Below are 21,602 nucleotides of genomic sequence, written 5' to 3'. Positions count from 1 at the left end.
CATCCCTGACAGTCTGACACCATTCAAGTGCAAAGGCTGTGAAGAATGTGTTGGGATAGATAACTACTAAATAGAATGATAGATAACTACTAAATAGAATGTGTTGAGGCCAAAAGAGCATATCTCATCTTCTTAATCAGTTATCAGTTAGTACTAACTACTAAGTACCATCCAACGACATTTAATTTGGCATTTCATCACTTCTATTTATTTGCATTAACAGACACCACAAAAAGAAGACCAAAATACTCACGGTTTATGTACATGTACATATATACTAGTCAAAACTCAAAACTTTACTACTAAGAAAGTTTTAAAAAACAAAGAATTGTCACTTTGTTTAGATACATGATAAGAGCAAGTCAGGGACTATATAGGCAGCTAAAAGCAAATATAACACCCCAACTACAAAAATATCATTCTAATGGGACTGTTAAAAGGGTTTTAAATTTGGAAGGAGTCAAAAATCCAGCAAAAGTTAAGACCTTCGCTAGCAACTGCTATAATAAATTCGGGAGACGGACGACAAACTATGACGTCCGTGTGTTAAATTTCGACGGACGACATAAATTGTGTCGTCCATCTAAAAAAAATTCAATGCAAGTTACAAAATAATGGATGGACGGCAAAAACTATCAACGATTGATTTTTTTTTTTTTGGGTGTCAAATTTGGGTACACAAACTAAAAAGCCTATGTGCCACTTTTAGCAGCTCTCCATTGAAATTGCTCTGATGTCGTGGACACTACTTAACCATATAAAACACAAAACAAAACCAAACAGTTAACAAGCTAAACTTGTTTTCTTCTTGTTCTTCTGCAGTTCATTAAACCCAAAAAAAAAAAAAAAAAAAAAATGTCTTCTTCTTCTTGTTCACAACAAGTAAATGTGTTAAAATGTTTGTTCAGTGTATTGCTTTGTTTAATGTTGGGCACTTTAATCTACACTCTTTGCATTGATGGTCTTCCTTTTCGCAAAGAGCTTTTAACTCCGTAAGTAGTTTATTCTTACTTCTCTTCAAAAATTTAATCTTTATTCATTTTGATGATAGCCCATCTTGTTTTTTTTTCTTTTGATTATGTTGGGTTTGATTATTTTATTGAATTGTGGTTTTTTCTGTTGTGATGAATGTGAGTAACCATGAATGCAGTGTTGATTTAGATATTTATCCATATTCCAACTGAAGAAGCCCATCAAGCAATGTATGGAGGTTTTGAATTATGTTTGGGTAATGTAAAGAAATTTTAGAGTGTTTATTATGTAGGACTTGTTTTCCCTGTTGGGACTATTAGTGTGTTAGTAATTGGATAGTGGGCGAGAGCCGGGAGGAGTGGTTTACTATATTATTTACTTTCTGTTCATCAAATGTAGTGTCAAACAAGAAGTTAAGTCTGTTAGAGAATTTTATATCATCAAAAGGATAGTTGATGTACAAATTCTACTGTTTTTTTAATCTATGGTCCCTTTCAAAGAAGACGGTTTCATTACCCGATTGGAATTATTGAACTCGTCTAGGAATTGTCTGTTTTTATTTCATGGTTTCCTCACATCACCTAGTTTCGCTGCCTACAGCTCATAAATTGCAATTACATCATCATCCTAACTACCCCATCTTTGTGTTTAAAGCAAGCGTCACTTTATGATTTTCCTCATTACATTTCCTGCTATTCTCCTGGAAGTCCTGTATTAGCCTCAAAGATGGAAATGAATACCTCATCCCGCGCTTATCATGATTACCCCTAGTATAAACTTCTAATACTTTTTCTTCTAAATTCCAAGGGCTTGCTTTTAATCTTCTTAATGACAAGCTCAATTCATGGACTTGTTTTCAATTGTGGAGGCTAGTCACATATATACACTCAGCAAAGTAGCATTTGAGTTTTCCCTATAACTTTTTTTTTTCCTTCTTTGGGCCCTTGGACTAGAATCAAATTTACTTCTGTTATGAGTATGTATTTAACATTATATATTTGCTTTGGTCTGATTACATGTGTGAACTTTTCTCAGGTGGATGGCAGCAACCTTGGTTGATTTCTACATTACTATATTTGCTCTGGCGGTAAGTCAAATCGACTTTATCTCTGCTCTGTCATTATCTGCAATCACGCTTAAAGGTTATCTGTTGTTTTTTCTTTTAAGGAACTGAACCACCCGTTAGATTTGAACTGAATGATACCATGGTTTCATTCATTTATCTCCCACACACACATTTGGCATACATTTGTCAGATGCCAACTAAAACCATGTAAGTTATATGTTAGTCATCCTATATGACTTAAAATGGGTAGTGTACTTTTTTGCATAGAAAGAGTGATGAAAAGAAGTTCTAGTGGTAGTTCAGCATGTTCCTCACATGACTTTCTGTATGCTTATAAATAAAAAGACCACCTTGCAAGGCCTCAAAATCCATTACAAGCATTGTTCTGTAACAATGATAATAAAACCCTCTGGAATAAAATCAGGTGAGCGCTACAAGGGAATTTTCATTTTATGTTGTTTGTGTTGTAAAAGTACAAACCGATAATACATGTTGTTCTACTTGTTTATCATGTCAGGCTTGGGTTTCCTACAAGGTACCAAATTGGATCAGTGCAGTGGTTTGGATAATTTTGTTTGTGTGTTTGGGCAGGTATATATATGTCTTCCTATTTATATTTTTGTATTCGATTTTTCCATAATAGTAATGCATTCTTGTGAAAATATAATGAGGGGAGTCCCATTGGTATATAGGAAAATCCTAACAAATTTATTTCAGTAAATTACATACTACTTTGTCTTCCACTGGCATTTTTATATAATATTTTAGCAGTTGTCGAGAATCTTTTCAGCTTTAATTTGTATATGCTTAAAACTTGAATAAACATGCATGTACATTCTAGTAAATCTTTCCTCCTGTACAGTGAACTTTTGAAATTTCCATTTTGTTTGATTAAAACTGACTCTTTACTTTCATTTTCTCAGTGTTACTACTTGCACATTCATTCTTTTGCAACTCTTCAAGTTCTCACCTCAAGATCCTTCACAAGACCCAATGTACTATGTGTTAGTGCGGCAAGACAACAAGTAAGCTCACAATCAGTTGGCACAATTAAATACAAATTAGGGATTTCTCTTAACTCTGAAACTGCTTATTGATCAAATCCATCCTAGTCCACGGCTTTTGTATTTCAATAAATTTAATAGTCATAATTAAAAACGCTGAAGCCTACGCCTATTTCCAAGCTCATCAGTTGGTTTGCTCTGATTCTGTTCATGATTAAAAATTATAGTACAACCTACCTTACACAGATAAGCTTGATTAGATGGATAGTTATGCAAATATTACGTCTTCTCCACCAAAAAATGAGGTTTCATAACTCAAACTCTAGTCTTAATGACGGAAGAAGCCCACACCCACAAACAAGACTTCATTTGACATATATTTGTTCCAGTGACATTTGGTCTTCAAAAATCTTGTCATTTTTCTCTTCCAAATGTTCTGGCAAAGTAACAAATATGTGTATGTCTGCAAGTGGACCTTTCTTTCATTCTCTCATGTATCAATTTTTCCTTTATTCGTCTTCTTTCTTGTTTTGGGTGCTGATTAAGTTGGTTTTCCCAATGGCTTTTTTTTTCTAGTTCAGGATTGCATTTGTATTCTTTTCATAACGTACCTCAAAATACTTTTTTTCATAACAAATTATTAATTGAATGATGAAAGAGAGAAAACATGATTCTCACATATGAATAAACTTTTACTCTGAAATGATACTTTTTCTTTTCATCTATCATTTCTTACTGAACACTGAAGAATACTTTTCTTACTTAGGAATGATTCTGAAAGAAAGAAGACATTTTTCTCAGTTGTGGCTGCACGATTCTTGTTCACTGCTCTTGGTTGTTTGATGTTGGGAACCCTGATATCCACTATCCTTACTGATGGTTCTCCTTTCCGCAAAGAGCTTTTGACACCGTAAGTATTTTCCTTGGCATTTTTAGTTACATTTAAATAAGTTATCTAAAAAGAGCGTATATCTAAAACATAATACGCCAGGTAGGATAATAGACATAGGGTTTGATGCGAAGATTAAATCTACACTTTAAGCATTATTTCTTTTCTTCTAAAAAACTAGGTCTCTTAAATATACAGCTTCAGTAGTTGCTATTATATGATTATTTCACAGGTGACCCAAGCTTTTCTTTTATGATTTCTCAAATGTATGTTAAACCTGGGACGCTTTGGTAAGTAGAAAAGTGACCTGGTTTGACTCTTGTTATTGATCAATTTTTTTTTTGCAAACCTCACAGAAAATGAAATTTATATTTGTGTATTTTCTTTTCTATTATTAATTTATTTAATCCTCAGATGTTCAGTTGAAAACAACACCATTCATTCTTGTATCATTTATTGTTTTATTCTTCTTTTCTGCCTGGTGTGCTTATTGATATCTGTTTTACGCTTAGAAGATATTGTGTAGCCATTGGCTACACTCGCGAGCAGCATTTCCATTTGACTGTTCTTAGGGTTTCATGCCTCTATTTTCTAATCGTTATGGCTCTGTTGATTTATGGTCCATATATCTCAGTAAGCTAAATCAGGGCTTGCCAAAACATTTGCAGGTGGTTGACAGCAACACTGGTTGATTTTTATATCAACATCGTGGCTATCTCGGTATGTCAGTGCTGTGCTTTTCTTTAATGGAAAGTGCTTGACGCGGAAGTTTATGTTCTATGCTATGTGAAATGGACACCCCATAATCAAGCTAATAGGCTAGCTTCCTTGGTTGCATCTGTTTTCTTGCTTCTTCGGTTTTTTAAGTTCATGACCTCTAGGTTCTTTTACTTGTTCTAGTGGGTGGCAAACAATACGTGTCGGACACGACACGGACACATATTGTATGTGATATTCCACAAGTTTTGATATTTCACCATGTCGGATACAGACTCACGTATCCGTGTCAATGTAACTTAGGTTCCATGTATAAATTCAAACATCATTGGTGGACCATGGACTTATATGTTTTTCCTTTTTCTATTTGTTATAAGGATTATGTAGTTGGGTAGGTTAATGATTCTGAATTTATTTTGAAAACCGATTAGGGGAAAGTCATTTAACCGGATAAGTGAAACTCAGTACACAAGTGCTCACGAAGCGCCTTTTTACCTGGTAGATATTCTTGTACATTGTTCTCCCCTCCCCCCTTGGCCTAGGTCAATAAACAAGAATTCCGTATAGATAGAAACTACTTTTACCATTCATAAAGCATAATATGTAAGATGCATGTATTGGTTTTTGGAGGCTCCTTTTTCGCTCCATCTATTGTACCGATGCCCATTGGAAAACATCTCGTTCTTTCCTAGATAAAATTGTTTTTCTTTCTTTTGAAATGCCACAAGCTCTTCTTGATGAAAAGGGACTGGAAACCAAAGAGGAAAGTGGCCTCTTTACTCACATACATTGCACTGGAATTATGATAGAGTAAGATCCATTTTTAAGAACCAATTCCCCAGGCAAACACGGGTACATTAGTTGTAATTGTGCTAGTAAAGGTTTATCAGGGTGATCATTTTATTACTTTTATTGCCGAAACAAGCTTTTGGGTTGAGTATGATTGTTTAGATATTCTAGATTTTCAATTGTAGCACATGAGCCAACATGTTTCTTCTACGTAATTGTTTTATTAGGTCTGGGTCGTCTACAAGGAAGCGCAATGGATTAGTGCATTACTTTGGATCGTTCTGTTGATATGTTTTGGAAGGTTAAATTTTTTCCCAAATTGACCCATTGTATCTGTCAATACATTAATGTATGTCATCTCACACTAATACAGCATTTTTGTCTTCGTGGTACCTTGAAATGATTTGAGTAACCTCCAGTATAAGTTTGATTTGATGACTTGAATCTTCCATTTAAACATCAATTCTACATGTCTTTTCTTCTTTTTTACGTGTATTTTATATGTTTCTCATGAACATGACCTTCTTTTCTCCCCGCATGCACGAAAACATGCTCTGAATCATTTTCTGCCGTACTGTCAATTCTGGATTGCTAACTGAAATTTTGGTTCTAATTTCAGCATAACTACATGTGCATACATTGTGGTACAACTTTTCCAGCTCTCGTCTCAAGATCCACTGTACCTTACCTTGTTGAATAGTAGCAGCAGGCAAGTATGAGACATTTTGTATAACTTTGAGTTCTTTCATATTATTATCTGAATGCAAACGCAAGACTACTTTTACAAGCATAATTGTATTCTGTAATATAATTGACCAGCACAATATGTGATGGTTGAGAGAAGAATGATCTGCCCATTGCTTGAACGGAAAATACATCTTGCCCTGTGAATTTTATAAAGTCAATGATCTGCTCCATGAAATCTTTATACTCACTACTAGGGGTGTGCAGGGGTCGGGTTTGGGATTAAACTGACGACCGAACTAACCCTATCGGTTTATTAACTGAACCGACTGTGTTATACTAAGTTACTAACGAAACCGAATCAATTTCCAGCCTAACTGATGCCCGAACCGAACTGACTGGGTTACGGTTTAACAGACCAAAACTGACCGGTTTTCACATATTTTTAAATTAAATTAAATATGTATATTCTAATATGTATTATATATATAGCGGTTCGGTTCAGTTCTGGTTTGGGACTAAACTGATGACCGAACCGACCCTATTGGTTTTCATATATATATTTAACCAAACTGACCTGACCTGAAACCGATCGGTTTGGTTCTGTCGGTTTGGCCGGTTTTATGCACACCCATACTCACTTCTCTCTTTTTCCTTTATTGCTCAACACGTCCATTAGTTATTCTCTGGCAAATGTTTGAACGGGAAAATCTTCGTGTCCATTAATTATTTTGCTTATAACTAACTAATAATAAACATCACTATGCTTTTCAAGTATTTTGCTTTTTGCTTTTTCTCCTTCACTATTGTATCTCTTGCTGTTCTACCCGAGTAATTGAAAATAGGAGTGTTGCCCTCTCTAATGCAGGCAAACTGTATCGCAGGAAGCAGACACCTGAGAACAGTTGGTACCAGTGTAGGGACAAATTCTACTTTAGGACTTTGCATCCTATGCAAGACTAAGCCACACATCCATACAAGTACATAGGTTATATATTTTTTGTTTAGATTCCTTGGATAATATGCACATATTGTCGTTCTTCTGAAAATATGAGACGTTGAATTGTAACATTAGTTAGATGTACTTATTAGATAGCCACTACAGACGCTGTGGATGTTAGAGTTGTTTTAGAATTAAGCATTCTGGCACCAACTTCATTGTTAAAACTCAATGCTCTAGTTTTATCAGTCATCTAGAAATTTAACAAACTTTATTTCTTCTGGATAGTTTATGTTTCTCCAAATGTTATTATGTTTTTTCTCTTTTTTATGACTTTATCACCTTTGTATACCTTTCATAAAACTGATTTTGTTCCTGTCACTTTTTCTTTCTTGTAAGGGATGGTTTTAAGACGTTGAACAATCTCGGCTAAGTTCTTGATCACTATATGCTTTTCTTTGGGACAAGAGGAAATGTTGAAAGATTTTGGTACTCAATTTACAGCTAATTGTACATGGGTGCTTAGCGACTAAGACATTGAAGAAATATATGTACTAGAATCTTCGTTTTTGTTTGTTAAGATCAGGTCATGGACAACATTCTTTTAACTTTGTATTCAGTACCAAAACCCAATCTTTTGGTGTCTTTCCTACTACGGAGTTGAAGCATTATAAAGTCTCCCAGTGTGTTTCGTAAACAGTTTGGGAGTGGGACATTAAAGAAGTTGATTACTTTCCCAGAGCATAAATTAGCACTAATCCCAAATTATGCTGGAAAAGAAAGTTAAAATGGACACAGCCTCTGTGTAGGGTTAATGTTCAGCTCATCGCTACTATTAAAACGTACTAGTTGTGCCATTTCAACTTTACATCTCGTGCTTAGAGATGAGGTGAAACTTGGTGATCAATATACCTCTCTTAAATCACTCCACCAATCAGCAGCTGAGGTCTTGTGGACAGCAAACAGTTCCCTGTCTAATATGGGCAGTCTAAGTTTCATTGAAAGGAGCATTAAGAACCAGCAATCTTTCGAGGTGCATCATCTGGAATGGTTAAAAAAAGAATTAAAATTAACTTATTTTGACAGCAACTAAAATCATGGTTTCTGCAGTGGCATACAGTAAACACAAATAACTAACTATTACTTGTAACAGAAGACACTGAAGTCACTGCCCATGACAAAACGTGCATCAACTAAGAAAATCAGCCAATAATTCTACACTGACACAGAGAATTTGACATGGTTGACTGACATAGTGACGTGGCACTGCAATATCAATGTTGTATCGAGAAATACCACTACAACATTAATATTGCACTATAAAAACTACTGCAACAACATCAGTGTTGCTCTATGAAAAATCAATGGAATGGATGGTTTGCTATGAAAAAAAGATGAGAATGACAAAATAAGAATGGAAAGATAATAAGTGTTTTGAGTGAGAGAAAAAAGATTTTTGGCTATTATTTTCACCACTGCGAGGTTTTTGGAGTCTTCTTTTTCGCTCCATCTATTGTACTGATGTCCATTGGACAACATCCCTTTCTTTCCTAGATAAAATTGTTTTTATTTCTTATGAAATGCCCCAAGCTCTTGTTAAGGGAAAAGGACTGGGAACCAAAGAGGGAAGAGGCCTCCCTACTCACATACATTGCACTGGAATTATGATAGAGTAAGATCCTTTTTTAAGAACTTATTATCTGTGGATACACCATGTTAATGTATGCCATCTAACAAGAATACTACATCTTTGTCTTCATGGCACCTTGAATGATTTGAATAACCTCGAGTATATGTTTGATTGCTGACTTGAATCTTCCACTTAAACTTCAATTGTGCATGTCTTTTCTTCTTTGTTATGTGTATTTTGTATGTTGCTCATGAACACTGCCTTCTTTTCTCCCCAATCACATGCACAAAAACACGCCTGAATCAGTTTTTGCCATACCATCAATTCAGGATTGCTAAATGAAATTTTTGTTTTTATTTCAGCATAACTACATGTGCATACATTGTGGTGCAACTTTTCCAGCTCTCATCTCATGATCCGCTGTACCTTGTCTCATTAAATAGTGGCAGCAGGCAAGTATGAGGCATTTTGTATAGCTTTGAATTCTTTCATATTATTATTTGAATGCAAACGCAAGACTACTTTTACAAGCGTATTGTATTCTATAATGTAATTGACCAGCACTATATATATGTAATGGTTGAGAGAAGAATGATATGTCCATTGTTTGAACAGAAAACACATCTTGCCCTGTGAATTGTGTAAAGTCAATGATCTGATCTATGAATTTTTTATACTTGCTACTCTCTTTTTCCTTTATTGCTCAGCGTCCATTAGTAAACTCAGTTTTCAAATGCCCAATGCATGGGTGCCCCAAGTTATACCTTTATTCTCCTATACCTGCTGCATGCTTTATTGCTGCTCTACTTACATCCGTATTTGTAAAAGAAAGTAGTTACGGATGCATAATCCTGCCCTATAAAAAAGAATGCAGTGTGTTCTCTGATGTTTCTATCATAGTTCATTCACTTTGGCCTATAATGAGATTCACAGGGTTCTCTAGCAAATAGTAAAAGGACTACAAAAAGGCGATTGAAAGCTCAAAAAAATTATTCTAACAAGGCTACCATCTTCATTTTAAGAATTAATGACAAGCATGTAGGCATCAACATCCATATAAATATATGTTAATACTATCAATTATTAAATAAAATGAACTCCAGGAATTTTAAGGAAAGAAATAATAATCTCTATTATCTTAGAAGTTTCTGATCTTCTAAGATATAAAATGAAAACCCAGGAGATGTCTCCTAAATCTCCAAACATAACCTAATAATAATTTCAGCAGGTAATTGATAAATCATCATAGTGTGTGCTTTAAGGACCTAACCTCTACCTATCTCAAAGAATGGTCACCTAACTTTAATAAAAAAAATACCACATTACTCCACTATCTGCAGCAACTCAGCTACCAACTCAATTATTCAGGGACAATGAATTTAGTTGATCTGAAGCATCAGCAGATCCATAAGCAGCTGCCTGGAGAACATCCACAGCCTCACCTACTTTCTTCTTCAGTGCATCTGGGGACTCTATGAGATGCAGTACCTCCCTCTGGTCCATCTCCAGCAGCATTCCTGTTATCTTAGCAACTGGTGACTGTGGTTGAAGTTGTTCCACTAGCGGGAATAGACGCTCTCCCAATATCTGTAATTTGGCAACATATAAAATAATTATAACCATGGACTCTTTGGCCAGAAAAGTAACAGCAGCAAAAAGTATCTCAATGATCACTCTTATTGCTATGACAATTTACACTCTTAACTAGAAGGGAAGAAAACACATGTAGGAACATAGTATACCACGCGTTGTTTCTCTGGGCTGGCGGATGCTAAAGCAGAGGTGAGTGTTTGCTCCGATAGCGGCTCATCAACTGGAGCCACGGGCGTCACTGAAACATCAAGTGGTAACGGAATCATTGGACCCGTACGACCTTGAGGAACAATAGATGGATCCAACCCATTCCTTGCATTTGTCATGTATCTATACCCTAGATTATTTCGCTGCATCATCTGAAAAGGTTAAAAAAAATTAAACTAATTTATTTTGACAGCAACTAAAATCATGGTTTCTGCAATGCACACAATAGTAAACACCAATAAATATTACTTGTAACAGAAGACACAGACACACACAAACTCACTAGTCACTACCCATGACAAAACATGCATCATTTAGGAAAATCAGTATGGATGACATTTTGACAACTCAGTATCAGAACTCCAAAAATAATAAGACATGTAATACTAGTGTCAGAATCAATGTGGCCTACTTTAAAATCAACTTCAAGATTTTGTATCCTCATTGGCCAGTAGACGTGTGGAACTGCATACCAGTGATTGTGCATTTGTTGTGTTTACTCTGACCTCTAGATGGTTAGTCAAAAGTTCTAGTAGGATTTCACATTCAATAATGGGAAACAAAACACCAACCTTCTAAACACACCAGTAACCAAGACTCCTTATTTTCATCTAATCTAGTAGAAGGTAGGTGCTGCTAACTCATATTTCTTCCATGTCCATAAGAGAGCAGACATGATCCTAGGTAAATCTGGTTACGGACTGCAACCCATAAACTCACCCAAATCTAAAATCAAATTCAAAATATATTTACAATGTAACAAACTATCATATAACAATAAAAAAATATCAGACACCTGCTGCTGTTGCATATGTGTTGGATCTCCACCCCTCCTAACGCCCATTCTTTGTCCAGGCTGTCCTTGCCTCTGGAGGTGGTATGGGATCATATAATTTGGGTGAACACCTGGTTGAAAACCAGGCAAAAATGGTTGCTGATAGCCATACGCTGCAGGGTGCGGCGGAATTGAACCAGGAGAACCTTGTCCAAAATAAAGCTGCTGATGGCCGAGCATAGGCCCCCCTGGATGCAAACCAGGCATACCAAAGGGTAGAGGTGTCATTCCTGGTGCTCGGATTTGAGCAAAATGTGCCTAGAAAAGATAATAGTATCAAAATTGGAATAAGCATCATTTTTAACAAATTTACGAAGCTTATGTTAAGAACTATGTATTAAAGACACTATATCCATATGACGACAAATCTTACCAGAATGTTATAACCTGTCCTAACATAAGATAAAGCAGAAAGTTCGAATCTGTTGCGTTTAAACAAATTAATAACCACTAACATGTATTAAACTTTATTAAAAATCTCCAAGAAGAGAAACTGAAAAACAGCTACTTGAACACTTGGACAACGTAGAACAAGCATGATAATGACTATCCGTTTAATAAAGCATACATACAAGATTAGATTTAACTGCAATCACAATCATCCAGTAGGGCAGAGAAAGCCTCAGGTAAAATCTTCAGATACAATAGTATACTATTATTCAAGTTGTTGCTTGTTTTGCAGATCAGTCCAGCGCATAAACTGGAAATTTCTCATACTAAACTTATTGCAAGAAAAAATAGGACACTAAGCGATCGAATTGTAGTGTATCTCCTGAATATGGTTCTAATGGTCATATTGTGACAATTTTCAAAATCCTAATAAAGAATGAACAACTATGAAAGCAGGTTATAATATGTAAAAGAACATGCTAAATAAATGTTGGGTTCCCTACATACCTGCAGCCTAGCTTTCCTCTCTTCTTTGCGCTGGGCCACAGCAACGTACAGAGGTTTTCGTCCAATCATCTTTCCATTCATTTCGTTCACCTAATAAGAAAATGCATACTTTTAAGAGCTCATTATGTATTATGTATGTATGTGTGTAAATATGGTGGGATCAAAGACAACATACTGCTTTAGCAGCATCCTCAGGAGTAGAAAATGCAACAAAACCATAGCCCATGCTCTGCCCTTGCAAATCGCGCTTGACCTGCAGAAAACCAAAGAAGGATGTTAGGTGGTTACATACATCATAGGAAAAACGAATGAAATAGCATGAAATAAATTTTCCATAATGCTAGGTCATACCGTGTGGGAAGTTATCGTCCCAAATTGAGAAAACATCTCCTCTAGTTTCTCATCACTAAAGTCATTATCAAGATTTTTCAAATATAAATTAGCACCCTGTAGTTTATCATGTCTACCGCTGCTTTCTTGTTCAAATTTGGTCTTCAACTCTGCCTTTCTTTCAGTCTTGCTCTTAGCCAGCCCAACGTACCAGACCTTATCATTATGACTATATCCGTTCAGTTTCTCAATTGCAGAAGCAGCATCATCTGACTTCCCAAACTTAACAAAACCAAAACCTTTAGATTTTCCACTGTTCACATCCTTCATAACAGAGGCATGAGTAATGGTACCATAAGCACTAAAAATTTTCTTAAGGTCCTCATCAGTAAGTGTTTCAGAAAAATTCTTTACATAGAGATTGGTATCTTTTTCAGATCCGTCTGCTTGATGTCTCTCTTGTTTACGGACGAAAAAACCAACAGAGACCTCTATATCATTCATCAACATTCCATCCAGACCTTTAATAGCATTTTGTGCAGCTTCCTCCTGCTCAAACTGCACATATCCATAACCTTTAGAGTGCCCATTCAAATCAGTAGCCACCTTGCATGAAAGAACCTTGCCAAATGGAGAAAAAGAATCATGCAAGTTCTTGTTATCTATTTCCGGGTCCAAATTCTTGATAAAGACATTAGCATGTCCACTTTTGCGGATGCTAGGGTCTCGATGTGACAACATAATCCTGATGGGCTTCCCATTGAGAGGTGTGAAGTTCAATATCTCCATCGCCAATTTAGCTGCAATGTACAATTCAAATGATCAGACAGGAAAAGACCGACATAACTTCTAGTATGAGACCGATAAAAATGTCTTAACCGCTTGTTCAAATAGCTGCAATAATAGATCCAAATGGCAAATGCTGAGGATTCTGGGGGGATGGTCTTGAACATGATTTATTATTATTATTATTATTACTATTATTGTTAAAAGCTACTAGTATGTTGCTAAGAATTCATATATTGATTGATATGATCTATCAAAAGAACATGTCGTCTTATAAAAAACAGAGAGAATATTAGATAGCAAGGTCCGGTAAGGAACAAAAGGTTAGTCCAACAATCAAACAATAATTAAAATAACCGCATATGGCAGAAACTCAATTTGGCAAACAGACTGCTCAAACCTTCAAAAGTGATTTATTGCGCAATCGAATTTATTCAATCAATTAAAACATAGATGTAATGCAATTAGCGCTATCACTAAATTCTTTGGCATGCTATTCAATTCCCTGAATCCAAGGTTTAAGGGCAAGTACTTAGATCATAATCAACCCACCTCGAATTTATATAACAATCGAGACAGTATCTAAATACAGACTACAACCAATAATGCTGGCCTAAAAAAGTAACAACAATCCATGACATCCACTAAATCAAACAATATAACACATAGAAAGACACAATAAAGAATAATATCAAAAAGATAAAAATTTTACCCTCTTGAAAGTTATTATAATTGACATAACCATAACCAAGAGAAGCTTGTCTGATCTGATCTTTACAAATCCTAACAGATGCAACAGTACCAACTTGTGAAAAAAGTTCCAAAAGTTGATCATCAGTCACTGATGGATCAAGATCACCAACATACAATGAGGCATTACTAATAAACAGTCCTCCTCCTTGTTGCATTGGTTGTGTGGTGTTCATTGGTGACACTGGTGTCATTGGTTGTTGTTGAACACTACTACTTGTCATTCTTCTTAATCTTATTAAAACAGGCCAATGCCTAATAATCGAAAAAAAAAAAAAACTTTTGATTATTATGGTTTGGAATGAAGGAGAGAAAATAGGACGTTACTATTTTTTTGGTTTTGGTTTTTTTAGATTTTTTTTTTTTTTGAAGGAAAAAAAAAAAAAACAGGAAAGAGAAGAAAAGAGGCTGGAGAAAAAACAGTTGGAGTCAGAAGAGAATGTCAGTGATACGATTCTTTGGGGTTTTTAAGGTTTCTACACGTGCGGGTATTGTCCACGTGGAGATTCAGTAGTTAGATTCTTATGAAAAGGCGCGTGGTTTCGGTTGTGACGTTTGACAAAAAAGATAACTTTTCGGCGTTAAACAAAGGAATAAAGTGCATCTGTGTTAATGGGTATATATGATAAGCCTGCGGATTAAAAACTAGGCCCATTCAATCGTGGAATCCACCCCACAATAGTGCTAGTGCAATGTCGTCAACACAACTGAAACTAAACCATTTATTTCAAAAACTTTATTAATTAGACTTGGGGAAAAATAACAAAGGGGAAGAAGGTAAAGTTTATGGATCACATATCATATCATATCTTACTAGTCACCATCACTAACATCTTTGGCCTAACTTCATTTTGTCCTCCAACACTTGCCCTTGAAGAAAATGCACAAGTACACAAGCAATTATGTCCATGTCGATAACTTCCAATGCAAGTTGGTTATAAAGATCTCCGTCAGGTTGATGCCCAGGGCCAGCCCTGGGCCTATGCTGTCTAAGCCCTTGCATAGGGCCCCCAAATTAAACCGAAACTAAAGGCCCCATTAAGCTATACAAAGCCCACTATGGTATTAAAATCCAAACAATAGCCCAGAAAAAGTAAACAAATAGGCCCCATGTTGCGGACTTTGCATTGGGCCTTTGGAAACTTAGGGCCGGCCCTGTTGATGCCAAGACCTAATCCAATTCGCTCCGTCTAGATATGGAAATATTGACCGTTACAAAGCGCTATATTCATTGCTCATTGATATCTCCTAATAAAGAATGTGACTTGAAAAGAAGGAAAAAGAAAAATCACTAAACTACTATAAAAGCATAAGAAGAACTATGTCTGACTTGATTCAAAGACACTGGAATACTTGATACGAAGGCAATTCATTCATACTTGAATTCAGCCAAATATCTAACCTATTTAAACTAAATAAAGCCTAACCTGTAAGGCTAATCACTAAATAAAGCCTTTACAAATAGGTAATTATTATCCTTCTTCATCGATTAAGCACTTCGATGCAAGGAGTTTTAAACTAATATCTTTATGAACTACAAAATCATGCAAAAATCAGTTCCAAGTCCAACCAAAAGGGCCGGCCCAGCAACCAGGGAACCACTGGCCCAACCCAACGATAACGACTTAACCACCTTTCATTTCCCTATCCAGTGGTCCTGCGCTCCATCCATTTTAAATAAACACCCATAAACCCAAACCTAAAACCCTAAACCCCTTGTCCATTTTTCTTCTTCCAATAATCATGGAAGAACACATAGAAAGAATCATATGGACAGAAGACCAAATATTAGAACGAGTTTCCGAACTAGCTTTCGAAATTTCTACTGATTTCAAAGAAAAGACTACTTCTTTGGTTGTAATTGGTGTTGCCACTGGGGCATTTATGTTCTTATCTGACTTAGTTAAGAAAATTAAGCTACCAATTTCTGTTGATTTTGTTAGAGTTGAATCTTATGGGTTTGGTACTGAATCTAGTGGCAAGCCAAAGATTTCATCTGATGTGAAGATTGATATCAATGGAAAGCATGTCATTCTGGTATGTAATAGTATATCTGTGCATTTTTATGTTTGGCATTTGTATTGTTACATTTCAATCTGTTAGATATGTTTTCTGCAATTTCTGTATGTACTATGTAGTATATAGTGTGTAAAAGTGTATTTTTTTTAAGCACAGACTAAAAGTTGGAAAATGCTAGGTTACATTGACACGGGCACGCGTGTCGGTGTCCGACACGGATACGGGGTGTCGGATACGGCGAGCAGTTGAAGATCGACATGGGGACACGGATAGGAATAATTAATTAATTTTTTAATAATTATAAATTTTTATTAAATTAGATGGTAAATCAGAAATTTGAGGTAAATTAAATACAATACGTGTCCGTGTGTGTCCGACACGGATACAGACACGGACACGTGGATACGTATCCGACACAGATTTTTTTCAAAATATGGCGTGTCCATGTAACCTAGGGAAAATGAATACATTATATTACGTGTCAAGTTTACAAAAGCTTACAGAAGTGGAGACATGACTGTGTGTAAGAGACCAAGAGCTAAACATGTTTGTTGGACCAGGGGACTGAATTTTTGTAGCTACAACTTCCTTTTGTTTTGCATTTAGAATTTTAGATCTCTTATTAGGTTCCTAATGGCACCAATTCTTGATTGAATTTTGGTAAAAGGTTTTGTAGATGTGTAAGTATCCATTCATCGGTTGAATTTTGGTAAGGCACCATTACAATTGTATGAAATGATAAACAAATAGGTTATAGTCGTGTTGGAGATCATTGAGTCTTCAGTGGTGCTGTCAGATTTATCTTCATCTGAAAATTGATTTGTATTGAGCATGCTTTGATTACAATTTGTTCTGTTCTGCGGTGTGTATTGGTCAGTGAAGATAGGTTTTGAACTAGGTCTTCAGCATCACAGGCTCTATTTTCGCCCGATCATACTTAGATTATCTGAAAAATAATTAAGAGTTTTTGAGACCTCCCAGGACATGTGAAAGGCAATTTATAAGTACTTTTCCATGGTTCCATCTTTTTCTGAAGGACCCAAACCTTTTGACTCGTGATTTTTTAAACAAGTGTTGTTGTAGATATGTCCCATGCGGCTGTGCCATTTCTTGTTGATTATCCGACAATATTTGTATTGTTACCGAACTTTTTTATAGTACTTCTGTTAATGTTCAATCTTTGACTTCATTAACATTCCCGTGTTATAGGTTGAGGATATTGTAGACACTGGAAATACACTATTCTGTCTCATTTCACACCTGGAGTCAAAAGGAGTTTGTTCAGTATCAGTTTGTACTTTCCTTGACAAACCTGCAAGACGTAAAGTTCATTTTGAAATGGTGGGTGGAGGAAAATTCTATCGTGGTTTTGAGGTATGATATCCCTGGTAGATCTTGTCTTGGATGGTAATAAAGGCCTGAAAGTTGTTGTTACCGTGAAATCGTGCACCATTAGAAAAACAAATCTAATTATCAATGTATTCATTTACTCTCGCAGTGTCCAGATTATTTCGTGGTGGGATATGGCATGGACTTTGCTGAACTCTACAGGAACTTACCTTATGTTGGGGTGTTGAAGCCTGAACTATACAATTAAATTCGAGTATTGGACCAGCTTCGCCGTTACGATTTACATTATTCTTCAAATAAATGTACAAACATTTTCAAACTGAAAAGTGAAAATCAAGTGTAGCCTCAAAGACAATCAAATTGTACTACATTTCTCCAGTTGCGTGCGTAAGTCATGAATGGACTTTGAGTTCAACCAGTAATAATAATAGTCATAAGCCATGTTATCCATTAAAATTACTAGCATAAGTTATAGTTATTTTCAATAATTATAATTATTAACAAGGAAGTTGGACTGAAAGCTGCTTTATAATTGGTAAAATTATGGATACGGTTTAGAATCCAGCATTGTCAGATAGGAAGAAAAGTAACGGAAACACTCAGACATATGATGGTATCTAATACGTGGTGTTGCTTATGTTGACATGACTACGTGGAAAGTATAGTTATCCAGTCCTAAACGTTAAAAGTCTACTCATACATGCTTTAGCTCTGGCACAAGATGAATAGAATATTATGAAGCTCTAATTTTTTCCCCAGGCATTGGGTATGCATCTTCCTTTTTAGGCCCTGATGGCATGAGATTGATAGTTGCTGTAAAATCAGTATCAAGGATCTTAGCCTGATCCAAATGTTCTTGAAATAGTATCTTTGATTTAAAGTGAATGGAAACTTGAATCACCTTTGAAAGAAGGACTGAATGGAATCCTCTAAAATGCCAACTTTCCAACCTGAATCTACGTGTTTGGATCACTCAGCCTTTGCCTTTGCTAAAAGCTGTACTTTTCTTCATAAAGAAGCAGCTAGGAAGGTCTGGTGCATCTTCAGATAAAAATAATGTATACTGAAGAACACCCCTTTAGTCTTTTCTAGCTTTCTTATTGCAAAACAGGAGCTGATTTTGTAAATATGCTACATCTACAATCACTAACGGTGTCCTTGGAAGTTGGAACCCTCTTCCAAGCGTAGCATTTTAGTAGCAGTCTAGCCTAGCTTGTTAGGTAGGCCAACAAAGTGCATGCTAGCAGACTCGAGTTTAACTGAATAACTGAATTAAGAAACGAATCTTTCATGTGTGCTTTTCATTCTTTCTTTTGTCCAATAAACTCCAAAAGACCTTTTCCTTCACAGAGACAGAATGAGAGAAACAATTTGTGTGTATAAGTACTGTAACAAAACAAGAAACCAATTCCCTCCCCCTCTCTCTTTTTCCTTCTTGATTGGAGTAATGAAAGAAAGAACATCAAATTTTAAAGCAATGTTGTCACAAGCAAGAAGATACACTAGAACTCTGTTGGTTCTGTTTTTTGTGTTCCTGTCCATGGTCTACAGTGTCGAGAGTGTAGGTGTAAACTGGGGAACAATGGCAACTCACAGACTTCCACCAGAAATGGTTGTTCAAATGTTGAAAGAGAATGGCTTTAACAAGGTTAAGCTGTTTGAAGCTGACAGCAAGATCTTGACTGCATTAGCTGGGTCTGGAATTGAAGTCATGTTAGCAATACCGAATATGAGGTTGGCAGATATGAGTGGAGATAGTGGTGTTGCTGCTTACTGGGTTGAGGAGAATGTTAGTCAGTATGCCTACAATGGTGCTGTCAATATCAAGTTGAGTGGCACAGTTCTTGATCCTTTTTGTTATTTCACTTCTCTGATTCTGCTTGAATCTTTCTTGAGCTGTTTTGTTGTGTTGCATGCTTTGACATTTTATTTTGCTAACTGTTTACTTTGCCTTTTGATCAATTATGAAGTGAGTATTTTTGGTTTTTTCTTCTGAACTAGATGTGTTATCTGTTTTTTATTTTGTCATGTTTTACTTGCTGATGGTTTTTTGGGTACCTGTATGTCTTTCTGGAAAAACGGTTGCTACTTTGTTTTCTTATCTATATTCAACTCTTTAAGACTGATTTGTGTTTCTGTTAACTGAAATTGGCAAGCCAAAGAAGGGAACTTATTTTCGATCCCTTTGTTGCAACTGATCGATAGTGTTAGTTGGACAAACCATATCTGAACAGTCTAGATAATGCAATTTTAGTTGTGGTCTAGCTATATAGTAACTATGTCGTCGTAGTCTTATATGATGCATTTCGGAGTTACATTTCCATAATCTTCATTATTTGCTGTCCTATTCAACAACCGAATTTACACTGGAAGAAGAGAAAACCTTAGACTGTAAAGACTGATTTTACAGGTATGTTGCTGTTGGCAATGAACCATTCTTGCAGACTTACAACGGCACCTACTTCAAAGTCACATTGCCAGCCTTGCGGAATGTTCAGAAAGCCCTCAACGAAGCCGGGCTTGGTTCCAAGGTCAAAGCCATTGTTCCTTTCAACGCCGATGTTTATAATTCTCCAGAGTCGAACCCAGTTCCATCTGCTGGTGACTTCAGACCAGATATACGTGATCTTACTATCCAAATAGTCCAATATCTTAGTGAGAATGACGCGCCTTTCACTGTTAACATCTACCCTTTCCTCAGTCTATATGGCAATGAATATTTCCCTGTGGATTATGCTTTCTTTGATGGGACAAACAAGCCTGTCAGAGATGGGGATGCCCTCTACACCAATGTATTCGATGCCAATTTCGACACTCTCCTTTGGGCTTTACAGAAAGCGGGCTACCCTGACATGCCCATAATTGTAGGGGAAGTTGGGTGGCCAACCGATGCTGATAAGCATGCAAACATTGAAAGTGCAAAGAGATTCAACCAGGGACTGATTCAACATGCACTGAGTGGCAATGGAACCCCTGTAAGAAGGGGAAGATTGAGGTGTATCTCTTTAGTCTCATCGATGAAAATGGTAAAAGCATTGCACCTGGAGCTTTTGAGAGGCATTGGGGGATTTTCGAGTATGATGGGAAGCCAAAATATGAACTAGATCTGTCTGGTAATCAAGCAAATATTGGTTTAATTGGCGCACAACATGTTGACTACCTACCAAGAAAGTGGTGTGTTCTGGATCAATATGCAGACGACCTCAGTGATTTAGCCAAAAACGTTGACTATGCTTGTACCTTATCTGATTGCACAGCACTCGGTTATGGTTCTTCTTGTAACCACCTTAACGTTCGTGGGAATGCTTCTTACGCGTTCAACATGTACTACCAAGAGAGGGACCAGAAAAGCTGGAATTGCGACTTTGCTGGTCTGGCAATGGAGACTGAGGAGGATCCATCCACTGCAAATTGCCAGTTTCCAATTATGATTGATTATGGTTCTTCAATGTCATTGCAATGTCGTAGACTCGTACATATTTTACTGACGATAACTGGGTGCATCGTGGCCTTTTTACTTGTATAATAAAGTGGCATTCAGAAGTAATCTTTTCACCCTTATAATTTAGCATTCGATCTAATTAGGATAAATTCATCTGGATTCTACATCTCCTATTAATCATATCATGTTTATATCTTTATGTTGTGCATCTACATATTAGTACTTGTTTCTGAAAGAATTATGTATTTATGATTATCAACCTAGAGGCATAATTCTTAGATCTGTAAATTGTTTTCAATGAAATATATATTTGGTCTACTCTTAAGCACACATTTCTCTTCAGCCTATTTCATGAGTTAATTGTGTTCTATATATTTTGTTGCTTACAAAATCTTCGGATAACATGCATAACAATGAGTTATACCAACCATAGTACAAAATATCCCGATATTTGGGGATATCTATCTATATTTCAGAAAAAGATATTTAAATATCACGATATGTTTAGAGATATATACGACTGCAAATATCAGTTATATTTCGATAATATTTACGATATTTGTGATATTTATGGGTACTTGGCGATATTTTGTATATATAACAATTTTATTTAATATTTACCATTATATTTCAAATAAATATAAATAATGTATCATGATATATCAATAAATATCCACAATATCCACGATATTTTGTTTTGGA

General features: G+C 36.0%; 4 protein-coding genes across 16 annotated transcripts; 3 read left to right on the top strand and 1 right to left on the bottom strand.

Moving 5' to 3' along the window:
* The first annotated feature begins 670 nt into the window (after window positions 1-670).
* LOC147490425 (uncharacterized) lies at window positions 671-7,760 on the top strand. Of its 13 annotated transcripts, none has more exons than XR_015198015.1 (10): window positions 794-992; window positions 2,008-2,059; window positions 2,556-2,629; window positions 2,962-3,063; window positions 3,809-3,952; window positions 4,600-4,651; window positions 5,665-5,738; window positions 6,057-6,146; window positions 6,990-7,101; window positions 7,461-7,760. XR_015198015.1 is itself a non-coding variant. In XM_086564951.1 (10 exons), exons 1-9 carry the CDS (start codon window positions 856-858, stop codon window positions 7,082-7,084), a joined length of 804 nt encoding a protein of 267 aa, XP_086421077.1. In that variant the 5' UTR covers window positions 794-855; the 3' UTR covers window positions 7,085-7,101; window positions 7,461-7,760. The 13 variants fall into 13 exon arrangements, 9 of the variants coding, with proteins under 9 accessions (XP_086421080.1, XP_086421083.1, XP_086421077.1 ...); XR_015198014.1 differs by having other exon boundaries at window positions 6,990-7,109; XR_015198017.1 differs by having other exon boundaries at window positions 6,057-6,150; window positions 7,006-7,101; window positions 7,461-7,706.
* A 1,972-nt stretch (window positions 7,761-9,732) lies between these two features.
* Window positions 9,733-14,525, bottom strand: LOC147490424 (polyadenylate-binding protein 3-like). Its single transcript, XM_086564947.1, has 7 exons — window positions 14,052-14,525; window positions 12,575-13,353; window positions 12,399-12,476; window positions 12,224-12,313; window positions 11,288-11,584; window positions 10,434-10,643; window positions 9,733-10,278 (listed from the first exon to the last, which is right to left on the bottom strand). Exons 1-7 carry the CDS (start codon window positions 14,311-14,313, stop codon window positions 10,048-10,050), a joined length of 1,947 nt encoding a protein of 648 aa, XP_086421073.1. The 5' UTR covers window positions 14,314-14,525; the 3' UTR covers window positions 9,733-10,047.
* Window positions 14,526-15,740: 1,215 nt separating this feature from the next.
* HGPT (Hypoxanthine-guanine phosphoribosyltransferase) lies at window positions 15,741-17,914 on the top strand. Its single transcript, XM_086565740.1, has 3 exons — window positions 15,741-16,126; window positions 17,318-17,482; window positions 17,607-17,914. The coding sequence occupies exons 1-3, from the start codon at window positions 15,833-15,835 to the stop codon at window positions 17,703-17,705; spliced, it is 558 nt and encodes a 185-aa protein (XP_086421866.1). The 5' UTR covers window positions 15,741-15,832; the 3' UTR covers window positions 17,706-17,914.
* A 562-nt stretch (window positions 17,915-18,476) lies between these two features.
* Window positions 18,477-21,059, top strand: LOC147490422 (glucan endo-1,3-beta-glucosidase 8-like). The gene is given in 3 exon segments (XM_086565615.1): window positions 18,477-19,285; window positions 19,869-20,431; window positions 20,434-21,059. Coding segments are annotated over 3 exon segments (1,584 nt in total). The 5' UTR covers window positions 18,477-18,815; the 3' UTR covers window positions 20,985-21,059.
* Window positions 21,060-21,602: the final 543 nt, after the last annotated feature.

The sequence above is a fragment of the Coptis chinensis genome, chromosome 6, assembly GCF_015680905.1.
Source record: "Coptis chinensis isolate HL-2020 chromosome 6, ASM1568090v1, whole genome shotgun sequence".
Lineage (NCBI taxonomy): Eukaryota > Viridiplantae > Streptophyta > Magnoliopsida > Ranunculales > Ranunculaceae > Coptis > Coptis chinensis.
This window is presented reverse-complemented; position numbering and strand designations above follow the sequence as displayed.

Coding starts and splice junctions, on each gene's coding strand:
- LOC147490425 (XM_086564948.1), top strand. CDS start 856: ATGTCTTCTTCTTCTTGTTCACAACAAGTAAATGTGTTAAAATGTTTG. Junction 5,739..6,056: donor CTGTTGATATGTTTTGGAAG/GTTAAATTTTTT, acceptor TTCTAATTTCAG/CATAACTACATGTGCATACA. Junction 7,102..7,460: donor TAAGCCACACATCCATACAA/GTACATAGGTTA, acceptor CTTTCTTGTAAG/GGATGGTTTTAAGACGTTGA.
- LOC147490424 (XM_086564947.1), bottom strand. CDS start 14,313: ATGACAAGTAGTAGTGTTCAACAACAACCAATGACACCAGTGTCACCA. Junction 11,585..12,223: donor AGAGGAAAGCTAGGCTGCAG/GTATGTAGGGAA, acceptor TATCTTTTCTAG/GCACATTTTGCTCAAATCCG. Junction 10,279..10,433: donor GCCCAGAGAAACAACGCGTG/GTATACTATGTT, acceptor GCCAAATTACAG/ATATTGGGAGAGCGTCTATT.
- HGPT (XM_086565740.1), top strand. CDS start 15,833: ATGGAAGAACACATAGAAAGAATCATATGGACAGAAGACCAAATATTA. Junction 16,127..17,317: donor ATGGAAAGCATGTCATTCTG/GTATGTAATAGT, acceptor CCCGTGTTATAG/GTTGAGGATATTGTAGACAC. Junction 17,483..17,606: donor AATTCTATCGTGGTTTTGAG/GTATGATATCCC, acceptor TTACTCTCGCAG/TGTCCAGATTATTTCGTGGT.